We start from the raw sequence: 14844 nt of genomic DNA on the forward strand, positions 1-14844 counted from the left end.
GACCCTTAGGACCTTTGAGAGTTCCCGTTGGTTTGAGAAAACGTGCGTCAGAAACGTGGAGCGGAAGTGACTGGGAAGGGAATGGGGTAGTTTAATTCGGGTATTGGAGGGGTACTCTGGTGGACGGTCAGATTTGGGGGTGGCTGGGGGCGGAGATGGGTGTCCAAGAGGGCTGAGAATGGGGATCTAGGGAAGCTCAGATGGGAGTCCAGGGAAACTCAGAGTGTGGAATTCTAGAAAACTCGGGGTGGAGAGTCTAAGGGGTTCAGGTAGGGAAGAAGGTTTGAGAGGAGTCAAGCTCCGGACTAAAGGCCCAAGGTTGCTACAGGGAAGGGGCGCTCGGGAGGGGAAGTGTGAAGGGGTCCGGAGTGGGGGGATCCGAGGAGACTGAGAATGGACCTGTCTGAGGAGACTCAGATTGGGGGCACGCGGGTGTTCAGAATGGGACATCTGAAAGGGCTTGAGGCGGCAGGAGGGTGCATGGGGAGTTTGAATGTTGTTAGAGACCCAGACTGATGGTCGCAGGTTTGAAGTTGTTAGGATGGCATCTCAAACTGTTTGAAGGGGCTTTGGGGTGCAGCCCTGGAGGCTATGCGTGGAGCTCTTGGGAAAGGCTCCCAGTGAGGTCAGAGGATATTCTCTGTGAGAGGCTTAAGGGGCAGAAATGTGTAGTTTCGTGGGCCATTGTGGATGAAGTTTGGGGCAGTGTTCTGGGTACTCACTGTGTCCGGGTGGCTTTTGAGATGCTGAGGACTCAGGTTTTAGAAACCAAGTGAGTTTCACTGTAGGGCCAAGGTGAGGCCCTGGCCCTTGATAAAGCAGAAAATGGGATCATAGCCTGAGGGTGGGAGGCTTGGTGACTTCAGAGTATCCTCCCCTCCCCCACAGGACTGGGTGCATGGAGTTGGTGTCCATGGAGGATCAGGATGCCAGGGTCCCAGCCCTGGAACCATTCAGGGTGGAACAGGTTGTCAGACTGGGGGTGCAGAGGGTGAAGGTGGGGACTAGAGGGTGGGGGATAGAGTGGGGATAGGCAGGCCGACTCCTGAGTTTGTGGGCTTGGACTGCTCCTTCCCTCCAAATTCATTCTTACCCTCAGGGTACAGCCCCACCCTCACCCCCACTTCCCACCCCCAAAACGGGCATTAGTCCTTTGACTTCAGGCCCTAGCCTGTTTGGGAACATCTGGAGACCCTTCAGAGGGAGGGTCTGCTCAGTGATACTAGAGCCCCGGTGTAGGTTGAAGGGCCACACCTTCACGGGGATCTCTATCCTAGGCACCACCTGTAATCTACTATGTCCCTGACTTCATCTCCAAGGAAGAGGAGGAGTATTTGCTTCGACAGGTAACCCCAACACCTTTCCGGTTTGTTTTTCCCTCCTTCCCAGATCCCTCCCCAATCTCCAGGTTCTGTGTGAGAGTCCCTAAGGCTACAGTAAAGATCCTGGCAGGAAGGAGAGTGACATCCAGCACCCATCCCTCATCTTCCCTTTTCCTCTCTCAGGACCTGCTGGGGTGTGTCAGAGCTTTTCCCAGGAAGCTTAGAAGAAACCAAACTGATTCTTAGGAAGGTAGTTCTTATGCAGCTCGGACTCCCGGTGCGGGGATAGCCCAGTGCAGCCTTCAAAACAGATATTACTGAGATCAGATTCGTTATGCTAGAAACACGGTTACAAGTCTTATACCCTCTGTGCTGAGATAGCCCAATCCTGCTATCATAGAGAAAAGGAGGTTATAAACATAGGCTGAGATAGCCTGGTTGAGGCCCTTGAGGTTTGGGGAATTAGGAATTTGCAGTTTCAGATTTCTGTGCTGACATAACTCAGGCATCAGAATGCTACAGAGTAAACTCTTCCCTCTGCTGAGATGGCTCAGCATACACTCTGAGTCTTGGGAATAAGGTTACTATGCTCAAATCACCTGTGCTGAGATAGCCCAGTATTCTGTATTCTATTCTTAAGGTTTAGGGAGAGAAGAATTTAAAAAGCTCAGCTCCTTTGGAGTCTCAGACCGTTAGTCGTAGAGCACAGATCTTCCCTGTGCTATCTCAACTAGTGTTGTCTAGTTTGAGTCCCAGGAATAAGTTAGCTACAGAACACAGACTCTTGTGCTGAGATAGCCCCTTCCAGCCCCATAACTGTGAAAGGAATGAGATTATCGAATAGAGTACATATGCCTGTTCTAGACCTTTGGGATCTTGGCTGTGGAGAGTTTTCTTTCTTTCTTTCCCTTCCATCCTTCCTTTTTTTAAACATTTATTCATTTCTGAGAGACAGAGAGATGGATTGTGAGCAGGGGAGGGGCAGAGCGAGGGGGAGACACAGAATCCAAAGCAGGCTCCAGGTTCTGAGCTGTCAGCACAGAGCCCAACGCGGGGCTCTAACTCACAAACTGCTAGATCATGACCTGAACCGAAGTCAGACACTTAACCGACTGAGCCACTAAGGCGCCCTTCTTTCTTATTTTGAGATAGAGAGAGAGAGAGAGAGAGAGAGAGAGAGAGAGAGAGAGAGGTGTGAGTGGGGGAGGGGCAGAGAGATAAGGAGTGAGAGAATCCCAAACAGGCTCCACTCTTCAGCACTGAGCCTGAAGCGAGGCTCAATCCCAAGAGCTGTGAGATCATGATGTGAGCCGAGATCAAGAGCCAAGACACTTAACCAACTGAGTTACCCAGACACCCAGCAGTGGAGCATTTTCAAAATACTCTCTGCTATGCTGAGACAGCCCAGCTTAGCACATTTTCTCCCTCAGGTGATAGGAGCAAAGAGGTTCCAGAAGTCGGGCTGTGCTGAGATAGCCCAGGATTCAGGAAATTACAGACTGCACACTTTGCTGGGTTAAAAAAGTCCAGTCCAGCCCAGAGCTCTGAGTACTTTCAGACCACGATTGTGTAGCTCTGGTTCCTTTCCTTGACCCTGGTAGACACAGGGTAGAGGTCAAACAACACAATCCTGGGAACATTCTATCTCAGAGAATAATCCCAGAGATTCTGAGATGACCCATTTCCACCCCAAGTAGAGGGCCCTATGTTGAACTGGGTGGTAGGATCAGTGAGGGTGGTCCTGAAAAAGGACTGATCCCCTCCCCACCTCCTAGGTCTTCAATGCCCCAAAGCCAAAGTGGACCCAGCTCTCTGGGAGGAAGTTACAGAATTGGGGTAAGTGTCCCTGCCTTGGGGGCATGGGTGATTTGGGGATATAGGCTGGGGCAGGTGACTCAGATTGGATAGTCAAGACACTGGGTGGGTCCATGAGGGCTCAAGGGGTTCCCAGGGCCAGGAGGATTCTGAGGGGTGAGAGGTTCTGAGAGGTTAGGGATTTCCTGATAAGTTGGGATATCTCAAAGTGTCCAGGGGTTTGGAGAAGTCAGGAAGGCTTGGAGGCGTGGGGTAGTGATCTCCAGAGTCACAGGTTCCCAAGGGTCAGAGTACTGCCAACCACTAGAATATCCCTAATGGGGGTTCCAGGTGCCAGGGCTCCTTGGTTGGGTGTCCTCAGGACCCCATTCCCCTCTCCCAGGTGGGCTCCCCCATCCCCGGGGGATGGTTCCTGAGCGGCTGCCTCTGTGGCTCCAGCGCTACGTGGACAAAGTATCTGACCTCAGCCTTTTTGGAGGTCTCCCAGCCAACCACGTCCTTGTGAACCAGTATCTGCCTGGGGAGGGCATCATGGTAACCACACACCTTCACCCCGACCCCCAGACTTCCGATCCACCATGGGGCAGGGCCTTATGTTGACCCACCTCTACTCATTAAGCAGCCACATACCCCAACCAGGCATTCACCACCTCATCCCAAGCTGGGGTGCCCTCCTTGAGCCCCAGAGGGTGGGGGTGTGTGTGGACTCCTGCCCTGCCCAGCCCTGGTGCCCACTCCCCAGCCCCACGAGGACGGGCCACTCTACTACCCGACCGTCAGCACCATCAGCCTGGGCTCCCACACCATGCTGGACCTCTACGAGCCGCGGCAGCCAAAGGACGATGACCCCGCAGAGCAGGTGGGCCCTGAGACACTGCCCCAGCCACTCGTGGGCATTCTGACATCCCACATCCTCCAAGAAGCCCCAGTCCCTCCTGCTTCCAGGGTACCCCTGATACTCTCCCAGACACCTTCCCCGGTCCCCTCAAGGAGTACACCCATATCCTCCCAGACTCCAGACCCATCCATTTGCAGGGTGCCCTAGAAATGATATCTATAGACACCCCAGTAGCCTCACCTGCTAAATAAATGCCCCGATGCCCCACAGATCCCCTGGCCCCACATGTTCAGAGTGCTCCAATGGCCCAAGGTCCATATAACCTGTGTAAGACTCCCCAGTACTCCCAACAGACACCCATATCCTTGGATACCCCAACACCATTTACTCATGCTTGTTCCTGACATCCTCTTAGACATCCTCTCTTTGCCCGCTGCACAAGGCTCCCCAACACAGACCTCTCTGCCACTCCAATAGTGTAGATCTGCCTTGAAGGACACCATCAGATTCTTCTTGGGGCCTCAACCCATGACTCATTTCTCAAGGACCCCCCAGATATACTGACTCCCTTCTGTGGGGGTTGCTCGTGACAGTGGCTTCCCTGACCTTTCTCTCAGTGATGCATTTCTGATACCTCATGGTTCACAGAAACTCCCCTGACACCCAGCTGCTCCCTTTAGCCCTACATGCTCTTGGGTAGGCTGACATCCCCTTCCAGTGTGTGGGTGTCCTCAAGCATCCCGATGTCTGCAGACAGGCCCAGACCATACTGGCTCCTCACCACCTCACTGTTACTACCCTCCCCCCGCCCTTCCTAGCTTCAGCCAAGCCCTCAGTCCAGTTCCACCGTTTCCTAGGACTGCAGATCCCTGGGTCTAAGTCCCAACCCCTTGGGGATCCCAGCTGCAATTCCCTTAGACACCCCCATCTGCAACCACGTTCCTGCCCCCTCCCAAGAGACTGCTTGCCCTCGCTCCCCGCCCCCATCCCCTCCCCCCCCCCCCCCAACTGAGACCCATAGGATTTCCCCTGCAAAGCTCCATGGGAGCGCACACTTGCCCCTCAGCCTTTGCCCCTGGGAACTCGCTGACCCTTGCCCCCCTGACCATTAAATTCTGCTGACCACTACCCCCCCCTTGACTTCTGAGGGGCCCGCTGACCTTCATCCCGTCCCGCAGCCCCGGTCCCCACCCCGGCCGACCACCTCGCTGTTGCTGGAACCGCGCAGCCTCCTGGTGCTCCGTGGCACCGCCTACACGCGCCTCCTTCACGGCATCGCAGCTGCCCGAGTAGATGCGCTGGACGCCACCTCCCTGCCACCCAACGCCGCCGCCTGCCCGTCTGCGCGGCCGGGAGCCAGCCTGGTCCGTGGCACGCGCGTCTCGCTGACCATCCGCCGCGTGCCCCGCGTACTGCGCACCAGCCTCCTGCTCAGCAAGTGATGCCAGGCGCCCGCCCTGCTCACATTCCCGGGCTCTCCACCTCCTGACAGCTGTGACCCTGTGACCTTGGAACCCTGGGGCAGAGATGGCTCCCCCCCCCCCCCCCCCCGGGTTATTTATTTTCCCAGTAACTTTGTGGGAACTACAGGAAGAGGCCCCATTTCAAATAAACCAACAAAAATCTTTCTTTGGTTTTGGATGGAGTTGGGGGCGGGGGGTGGCGGGGGCAGATGCCGGTTCCTGAGGGGTACGGTGTCTGGGACCTTGGATGGTGTGGGTCCTGGGGTCAGATGTACAGGTCCCTGAGTGGGGCAGAATCCATGGCTCATGAGGGGTCAGGGTTGTATCGGGAAACCCCTTAGGTGGGATGAGTGGGGTGAACCTGGGAGGTTCCGCTAACTGGCAGGTTAGGGAAGAAGGAGTTAAGTGGTGCTGCTGCCACCTGAGCCGGGCATCAAATGACCTGAGTCCAGTTCTGCTAGTGATGAGGTGGAGCTGAGCCTGCCCCCAGGCCTCTGGCTGCCTCAGGCCTGTGTGAGTCCTGCTGAGGAGGTCTGGGGGGATGCCCCTGGCCAGGAAAAGAGCTCTCACTGGGGATCCTCACTGACTCTCTGTCTCCAGGCTCCCAGCTATGGCCCTCCCCCCACCTCTGGGCCCTAGATTCCCCTCAGAGCCCCTCAACTACCCCGCTGGAGCCCCTAGGGAACTGGACATTGCTAGATGCACCATCTGCCCTGCATCTGGAGAGAAGAGAATCAGGTAGGGGCTGGGCTTTGGAACTTAGGTCCCAAAAGGGTGGAGGCAGTAGCAGGGGCATTTTGAGGGGGGGGAGGTACTATGGCTATGATCACCTAGGGACATGGGAGGGGCACCTAAGGACAGGGGTAGGGTAGGGTGGATAATGGACACCTAGGCTCAGCCAGAGGCCTGTCAATGCCTCCTACCTCCCAGACCAGAACAGGCCCAGAAACTGGGGCAAGACTCCTTGGACCCTCCCGAACACTTCCAGGGTGGGCTGAGGGGCACTGAGCCTGCTGCTGGTCCCCTGAGATTGCCAGCACCCTCTTCCAGTGAGGACCCAGCTGGGGGCAGACACCGTGAGGTGAGCTGAGGTGATCCAGGCCCCCTTGTGCCAGCCCCACCTCCTCTCCCCCAGAATCTGGCCTCCAAACTGGGCATGAGGTGATGATTCTGGAAAAGTGTTGGGCATCTGTGAGGGGAGGGACACTCCAGAAAATGATTCTTTACCAATCACTATAGAAAATCTTTATTATTTTGCCAACTGGGAGAGAATTAGCTCGTCATTGACCCTGGTGCAGTCCCATTCCTTGTGGGGATATCCAGTCCCATCACCCACTCTCTGTTCAGACCCCCAGGCCCCTTATGTCCACACTTCTAGGAGCCTTGAAAACCTGGAGATTCTGTCCAGGCCCGGCTCCACTGGGAAGGACTCCAGGTGGGAGCAGCCCTGGTGCAGACCAGAGATGGACTCTGCTACAGAAGGAGCCTGCAGAAGAGGGGTGGCAATGGAAGTGGGGGCAAGGTCTGGGTTGGCCCACTGACCCTGACTCAGTCCCCTGTGTTCCCCAGCACCTCATCTCTGGCCAGGAAGTATTGGAGGCTGAGCAGGACAGCCTATCCCTTTGCCTGTTGGGGCTGGGCCTCCGGCTGCAGGACCTAGAGCAAGGCTTGGGGCCCTGGGCATCAGCCCAGAGCGGGATGGTCCAGCTGCAGGTGGGCAGTGGGAGGCAACGGTATGGGAGGGTGGGCGGGGCCTCAGGAATGGGTACCAGCTTCCTGGGATGGGAAATGCATTTACTCCATGTTCTAGGTGTCTGGGTAAGAGAAGGGGGAAGGGATATAACTCCAGGTAGCTGATCTCTGGTGCTCCTGGTGTGTGGGTGGGGGGTGGGAGTGGTGTCCAACCTTCTGTCCCCAGGCGCTACAGGCAGACCTATGTGGAGCAGCTGAGCGTGTAGATGCACTGCTGGCATTCGGTGAGGGGCTGGCACAGCGGAGTGAGCCTCAGGCCCGGGCATCCCTGGAGCAGGTCCTGAGGGCCCTCAGAGCCCACCGAGACGGCATCTTTCGGCAACTGTGGTGGCTGCAGGCCCAGCTGGTCAGCTACAGCCTGGTATGGCCCACCCTGGCAGTCCCCACCCAAGGTACCAATTCCACAACCCCCACGACTCTGTCCTCTGACCAGGTGTTCGAGGAGGCCAGTACACTGGACCAGGACTTGGAAGTTGAGGGGGACTTGGACGGGCCAGGACCTGGTGGGGCCTGGGGGCCCTGGGCACCCAGTAGCCTCCCTACTCCTGCAGAGTTGGAGTGGGACCCGGCAGGGGATGTTGGAGGCCTCAGGCCCTTGGGGCGAAAGACAGCCTGGACACCAGGAGCTCCCTGTGAGCTATGTGGCCACAGGGTCCCCGAGGGCAGGGGACAAGGCCTTGAGGTGAGAGCAGGTAGGGGACACCCTTCCTCCACAGGCACCCTTGGGATACCTCTGTGTGCCTCCTAGTAGGGTACTTCCCTTTCAAGGGGGTCTCGGTGGCTCTGTGTCTCCCTCTATCTCTCTCAGTGTCTCTTTCTTGCTGTCTCAATGCTGTCCTCCCTCCCTCCCCCTGCCTCTCTCGGTCTCTGTGTCTTCCTCTATCTCAGCCTCCTGGTTTTTCAAACATTTCAAATTCACTCCTATTTCAAAGCCCCCAGACACATGCCCAGCTCACTTCCTTACTTCATTCCAGTGTCTCCCCAAATCTCACTTCTTCAGAGAGGCCTGTCCTGATCTCCAAACATTATCACTCCTTAACCTCTTTATTTTCTAACAGCACTTACCACATCTTGACATCGTACATTTATTTATTAATGTACAGTCTCTCTTTGCTAGCATATAAGCTCCGTGGATGCCAGGACTTTTCCTATTTGCATGCCCACCACATCCTCAGATTCTAGAACAGTGCCGGCATGTAATGGACCCTCATTAAATATTTGTTGAGTGAATAAATAAGTAATGTCTCTTCTCGGTTTCTTCGGCTCTGTCCCTCTCTTGTCTCTCCCTGAGATATTTTTCTTCCCCCAGAATCTCACCTCTGTGACAACCCCGTCTTGGCCTTTGCCCAACTTTGTGTCTGTCACTAGTTCTCTGAGAACTCCCACACCTTTATTTCCCTACAGGACATGCTCATGTCGGGCTTCAGCCACCGGAAACACTTAGCAGGTCAGCGAAGACGCTCCCTGGTCCGGAAGCCTCAGGTGAGATGGTCCTCAGCCAGCTGTATCACTCTGAAATTTTGATGGCAAGTGACAGAAACCTAACCCAAATGGAATTACACAAAAAAGAGGATGTAATTTTTTTCATGTAACTGACAAGGCTGGGTGCTGCTGAAGAGATCTCAAATGCTGTCAGGGCTCAGTCCTTTCCTCTTTCAGGCTCCACTTCTCCAAGGTGGATTCTTTCTCAGCAAATGGCCACCCCAATACTCGCCCAATACTGAATACTAATTTCCCACTGGTATGCCCACCCAAGGAGAAGCAGAGTGCCACCGACCTGCTGGCAGCAATGTCCCAGGGCTGCCTCCCACTTGCCCAGCTTGGGGCCTGCACCCTGAACCAATCACAGTGGCCAAACTGATGGAGTGCTCTCATTGGCCAGATCTGGCTCACATGCCCAGTCACGGAAGTAGAGACGTGTGGGGTCAGCCACATAAGAACCTGAAGGGCTGAGAGGGGGGCGGCATGATACCCTCCACCCACTGTACAAATTGAGCCACTGTTACCAGGAGAAGGAAGACTGGATGGAGGGCAGGCACAGATATCCACTACACTGGAGAGGGTTGGGAGGGTTCCAGGAAAGGAGGAAAAATAAACTCAGCCCCATAGGTCTATGGTAGGAAGGAAGAGTCCAGAGTAAGTGTCCCTTCCATCCATTCTGCTGCTGGCTGCTGTCTCCCCTTAGGACAAGAAGCAGGCATCTCCCAACCTGCAGGATGTGATGTTGGAGGTAGACCCTGGGTGAGATGCTCGGGAGATGGGTCTGGGGGTGGGGGGTACAGGGCTCATAGTGGCAGCGCACCATAGTTTCAACATTGCATTTCTCTTCACAGAGCCCCTCCTCCTGCATCCAGGTGGTCCCTGACCTTCCTCATTCTCCTCCTCTTCCTTCTCCTCGTGGGTGCCACATTGCTCCTGCCACCGTCAGGGGGGTCCTGCTGCTCTCCTGCCCGACTGGCCAGGACACCTCATCTGGTGCTCAGCTATGTCAATGGTCCCCCCCCAGTCTGAGAACATGGCCCAGACATATGTAATAAATGGTCAATGTCCAAGGATGTGTCTTAGTCCATTTGGTCTGCTATAACAAAATAACAGGCTGGGTAGCTTATAAACAATGAAGTTTATTTCTCACAGTTCTGGAGGCTGGGAAGTCCAAGATCAAGGTGCCAGCAGAGTGGCTATCTGATGAGGGACTGCTTTCTTCTTCATAGATGGTCACCTTCTCACTATGTCCTCACATGACAGAAGGGGCAGGGAGCTCTCTTTTATAAGGATTCCAAATTCCTTTTATGAGGAATTCACTGTCACAACATAATTATTTCCCAAAGGCCTCATCACCTCCTAATACTATCACACTGGGGTGTTAGGACTTCAACATATGAATCTTGAGGGAGGCACAAACATTCAGAGGATACTGGGTGTTTGAAAACTCAGAATTTGGGATGCAGTCCTGGTGTCTGGGCAGCCCCCTCCACAGATCTCTTTGCTTTGAGTGTACAGCACAGAACTGAATCAGCCCATCTTGGATTGGGGTCCCCCAGGCCCTGAGGCAAAGATTCAAGCACAAGTAGTTTATTAGGGAGGTGACCCCTAGGCAGACTGATAGGGGAGTGGGAAAGTGAGCCAGGGAAGGCAGTTAACGAGTTGGTTGCTGCTCTGGGCATCTGGGGCACCATCCCACTAGGGACCTCTGCGAGACTGTGTGGGACACACTCAAAGTTGGTCCACCAAAAGGGTGAAGAAGTTGTGCCATTTATGTACCAGCTTCCATCTCTCATTGGTTAAGGATTGTTCCTAGAGATGTTAACTCCCCACCACTTCCAGTCTCTTCTGCCTGTCAAGGCTCCTCAGGCAAAGAGGCACAGGTGCATCCGTACAGGTTCTCCATTCAAACATTGTACATGGCGGGCTCCCAGGCTGGGCCATCCCTGGTGTGGGATTATGAAACCCCCCTTCCCCAGGGTCCTGATGACACCAAGCTGAATTGTCAGGGCTCAGTCCTGTAGTCTAGTCCCCAGCCTCAGGTGTCTAAGCTCATCCTCTCCTCAGAGTTTATGCTATCAGGACAAGAGGTAGAACAAGACTAGACTCAAGAACAGAGGCAGAACCTTTGCTAGGCTCCTGGATGTACACTAAACACACATCCCTTCCTTAATGCTCACAACCACCCAATGGTGTGTCCCCACTTAACACACCTGGAAGCTGAGGCTATAAAGGGGAAGCCCTGGCCTGAGGCCACACAGGGAACAAGAGGCTGAAGCCCAATTCCCACTGACTTAAGTGGAATGGGAACTGATTTGGGGGGGTAACTGAAAAGTTCAGGCTGCAAGGACAGCTGGATCCGGGGGCACAAATGATATCTCTCCCAGTTCTTTCCTCTGGTTTGGCTTCACTCTTACCTAGCAGTAGCCAGAGTGCCCCTCAAAACCTCTAAGCATACATCCCACCAATTCAGCAGCCAACAGGACAATCACTCTTCCCTTATAGCCCAAAGCTGGCTCCCCTGGCCCGTGTCACCTGCTGTCAGCCCTCCCTGAATCATATGTGCTGAAAATGGGGGAGGAGTGAGTCTCCAAAGAAAACCAAGGAGCTGTCCAGAAGGGGGAATGGACACTGAGGGAGAGGGGCAGGAAGCAGCAGATTCTGGAAAAACCAGAACACAAACCTGACCTGTTTTCACATCAAGTGCATATTGTCCACACCAAGACTCTGTCCCCAATCAAGAAAAGGCATGGTCTCCCTGGCGTCACCATAAATAGGGCCAGCAGAGTCTTGGCAATTCTGACCCAACTGACCAAGTAATGGGACAAATCTGTACCACTCACTCATTCATTCAAAACTGAGTGTCTGCTTTGAGTCAGTTCCTGGTCAAAGAGCAGGACCAGGGCAGTGAACAAAACAGGTGAAAATTCTTGTCCCCATGGGGCCAACATTCTATAGGGGAGATCAACAGTAAATAAAATCTGTAATAAATAATAATACTAAATAATAATAATAAATTAATTTTAAAAACTAGGTAAAATCTGTAATAGGTCAGTTGGTGATTAAGTGCTAAGGAGAAAACTAAAGCGGCCAAAGGGAAAGGGGGTACAATTTAATTAGGGTGGTTAAGGAAGGCATCAGGGAGATAATTATGTCATTATGTTGTAATTAAGTGATTAGACCAAATTGTAGTGAGGAAACAAGCCACAGGACTCCTAGAGTAATGCTGTCCAAGACAGATGTAACATGAGGCACAAATACAATTTTATTTTATTATTATTATTTTTTACAGGAGATATGTTTATTGAATACACTGCAAGGGAGCAGCGGCCAGGACAGCAAAGGAGAGACTGTCTGCCATGAGGCGGTGGTGAGGGACTATAGTTACAGGGCAGAGTGACGAAGTATGGCGACATAAGGAATTTTCCTTTTTTTGGTAACTGTGCCTGGTTGAGGGAAGCCCATTGGTCAGTTAGGGCCTATGATTATTTCTAGGCAGGTCACTTAATGAGACTGCATTCAGTTTGGTGGTCACTGTGGGCCTTTTCGCTTCACTCAAGTTTCCACTGCTCAAGCCTGTTGCCTAAAAAGTGGCCTCAACATTCCCTCCTGACATATCGACAATGATAAATCTTTGGCATTTGGGCAGAGGTCTCATCCTCAGTAGCTGCTTTAATTTTAAACTTTCTAATAGTCAACAGTAGAAACAGGTAAAATTTTAATAATTGAGTTTTTACTATTTAACCTTATAGACCCAAAATACTATCATTATAATATGTAACAATATAGAAATAATGTAATATTTTATAATTCTTTTTTCTTACAAAGCCTTTGAAATCTGGTAATGCTACCAAAACAATAAAATTGTGTTTAATGGAAAAAACATTTTACACTGCTCGTTTTTACATTTCAGTTACTTAAAATTTATAAAATTTTTATCCTTATTACTATTTAAATTTTTTTTTAATGTTTATTTATTTTTGAGAGAGACAGAGCACAAGCAGGGGAGGGGCAGAGAGAGAGGGAGACACAGAATCCAAAGCAGGCTCCAGGCTCTGAGCTGTCAGCACAGATCCCAACGTGGGGCTCGAACTCACAAACTGTGAGATCATGACCTGAGCCAAAGTCAGATGCTCAACCAACTGAGCCACACAGGTGCCCCAAAATTTATTTAAAAATTTAAAAATCCCCTAGTCCCTAATCACATTTCAAATGCTCAAGCCCCAGGTTGCTCCCAGTTATCATAATAGGTAGAGGGGGAAAGTGCAAAGGCCCAGAGATGGAAGTGTGTCTGGCATGTGGGAAGGCCAGTGTGTCTGGAACATGAGTGGTGGAGGGGGAGCGTGGGAGAAGGTGAGGTGAGAGAAGTGACAGGGCCAGATCAGGTGAGACCCTGTGGATCACAGAGAGGACTTCTGATGTGAGTTAGGCTGCGGACCACTGGAGTTTGTTTTCCCAACTTCAATTCTGATACTTTTTGAACTTGTACAAAAAGAGAAGGGACAGCATTACAAGTCCTCATGGGCTCATCACCAGCTCCAGTTATTATCAACTCAGGGCCAATCCTCCCAGGCACCCACTCCCCTCTCTCTAGATTACTTTGAAGCCAATTCTAGACATCATATCCTTTTACTCACGAGCAATTCATGGAGTACTGCCAGATCAGGATTGTTTTAAAATCAAATCACAATACTTTTACTGCTGTAAAGAAAACCCTAGTCATTCTTCCACATAATTTCATATCCAGAATTGTCCAGTGCTGTATGAGGGAGGAAGCTGAGCAAGAGTGGTGGTAACACAAGATGCCTGGCTGGCTCAGTTGGTAGAGCGTGCGACTCTTGAGGGGTTATGAACTCGAGCCCCACATTGAGTGTAGAGACTACTCAAAAATAAAGTCTTAAAAAAAAAATAATTATGGCGGTAACTTGCTGGTGTGGCTAGTGGCTCATCATCAGGTACTGTGAGTTTCCCACACTTCCCTAAGGCCACACTAGGTCACTTCACATGCCTGGTCACTGGCTCGGCCCCTTGGGACAGCTGAGTGTGGGACCCAAGACAAGAACATATTCTAGTGAACTGTCGTTCCCAATAGAACGGAGATCAGAATCTGTAAGGGAAACCAGATATTATTTCACAAAAGCCACCTGTGTGGCTCAGTCGGTTAAGCATCTGACTTTGGCTCAGGTCACGATCTCATGGCTTGTGAGTTAGAGCCCTGCATCAGGCTCTGTGCTGATAGCTCAGAGCCTGGAGTCTGCTTCAGATTCTGTCTCTCTCTCTCTCAAAAATAAACAATTAAAAATTTTTTTTAAAAGGTAAAAAATCCAGAAATTTAATTGTAATTGATTGCTAGATCTGTGAAGCTATGCCTTTAAACGATGCATAAGAGATTTATAAAGTCTCAAAATAACAGGCTTTACTGTTTTCAAATCTGCTGTAAAAATGTGCCCTGTGTGTAAAGATCTCTGGTGCCCAAATGTAAATGATCATTGGCCTTTGTGTTCATGTAACTTTTTGTTTCAAATTACTGAAAAGTTTTAAGACTAGCACATCAAACTCCCATATACCCTTCACCCAGATTCACGGGCTAACATTTTACCCCATGTGCTTCACCATTTACACTCTTGCTAGTATATTTATGTATGTGCATATATTTTGGACCATTTTGAAAGCACACTGTAGACATGATTGATACTCTTTACTCCTAAATACTTTGGTGTATAGTTCTTTTTAATTTTTTTTTTTTTATTTGAGAGAGAGCACAGCTGAGGAGAGGGGCAGGGGGAGAGAGAGAATCTTAAGCAGGCTCCATGATCAACATGGGCCCCCAACTTAGGGCTTGATCGCATGACCCTGGATCTGACCTGAGCTGAAGTCCAGAGTTGGACACTCAACCAACTCACCCAGGCACCCCTGGTGTGTAGTTCTTAGGAACAAGAGCATTCTCTTACACTAGTGTAGTTATCAGAATCAGGAAATTTAGCCACTCCATTCAATTCTGTTATTAATCCACAATACATACTCCAAATTACTCCAAGCCCCATAAGTCCTTTATCGCAATTTTCTTAGACCAGGAGGTTCCTGTTTGACAGGGCTAAGGGATTGAGAAGCATTGACCCTGGGCCTTAGCAGAGTAAAAAAAGACACAGCACAAATACAGAGAGTATCAACC

The 14844-nt window shown here is 51.6% G+C and overlaps 2 protein-coding genes across 4 annotated transcripts; both read left to right on the forward strand.

Annotated features, from left to right (window-relative positions):
* Positions 1 to 515: 515 nt before the first annotated feature.
* On the forward strand, positions 516 to 5266 carry ALKBH6 (alkB homolog 6). The gene is made up of 7 exons (XM_019423226.2): positions 516 to 772; positions 889 to 967; positions 1278 to 1346; positions 3098 to 3158; positions 3520 to 3671; positions 3918 to 3996; positions 5154 to 5266. Exons 1-6 carry the CDS (start codon positions 516 to 518, stop codon positions 3981 to 3983), a joined length of 684 nt encoding a protein of 227 aa, XP_019278771.1. The 3' UTR covers positions 3984 to 3996; positions 5154 to 5266.
* Positions 5226 to 9742, forward strand: SYNE4 (spectrin repeat containing nuclear envelope family member 4). 3 transcript variants are annotated; one of them, XM_019423143.2, is made up of 9 exons: positions 5226 to 5339; positions 6039 to 6176; positions 6369 to 6519; positions 7008 to 7151; positions 7357 to 7551; positions 7624 to 7882; positions 8595 to 8672; positions 9376 to 9431; positions 9524 to 9742. In XM_019423143.2, the coding sequence occupies exons 1-9, from the start codon at positions 5269 to 5271 to the stop codon at positions 9722 to 9724; spliced, it is 1293 nt and encodes a 430-aa protein (XP_019278688.2). In that variant the 5' UTR covers positions 5226 to 5268; the 3' UTR covers positions 9725 to 9742. The 3 variants fall into 3 exon arrangements, with proteins under 3 accessions (XP_019278688.2, XP_019278689.2, XP_019278687.2); XM_019423144.2 differs by having other exon boundaries at positions 7624 to 7872; XM_019423142.2 differs by lacking the exon at positions 5226 to 5339 and adding an exon at positions 5413 to 5951 and having other exon boundaries at positions 6786 to 7151.
* The last annotated feature ends 5102 nt before the right edge of the window (positions 9743 to 14844 follow it).

This window comes from Panthera pardus, unplaced genomic scaffold, assembly GCF_024362965.1.
Source record: "Panthera pardus isolate Hobbes unplaced genomic scaffold, ASM2436296v1 HiC_scaffold_18, whole genome shotgun sequence".
NCBI classification, from domain to species: domain Eukaryota; kingdom Metazoa; phylum Chordata; class Mammalia; order Carnivora; family Felidae; genus Panthera; species Panthera pardus.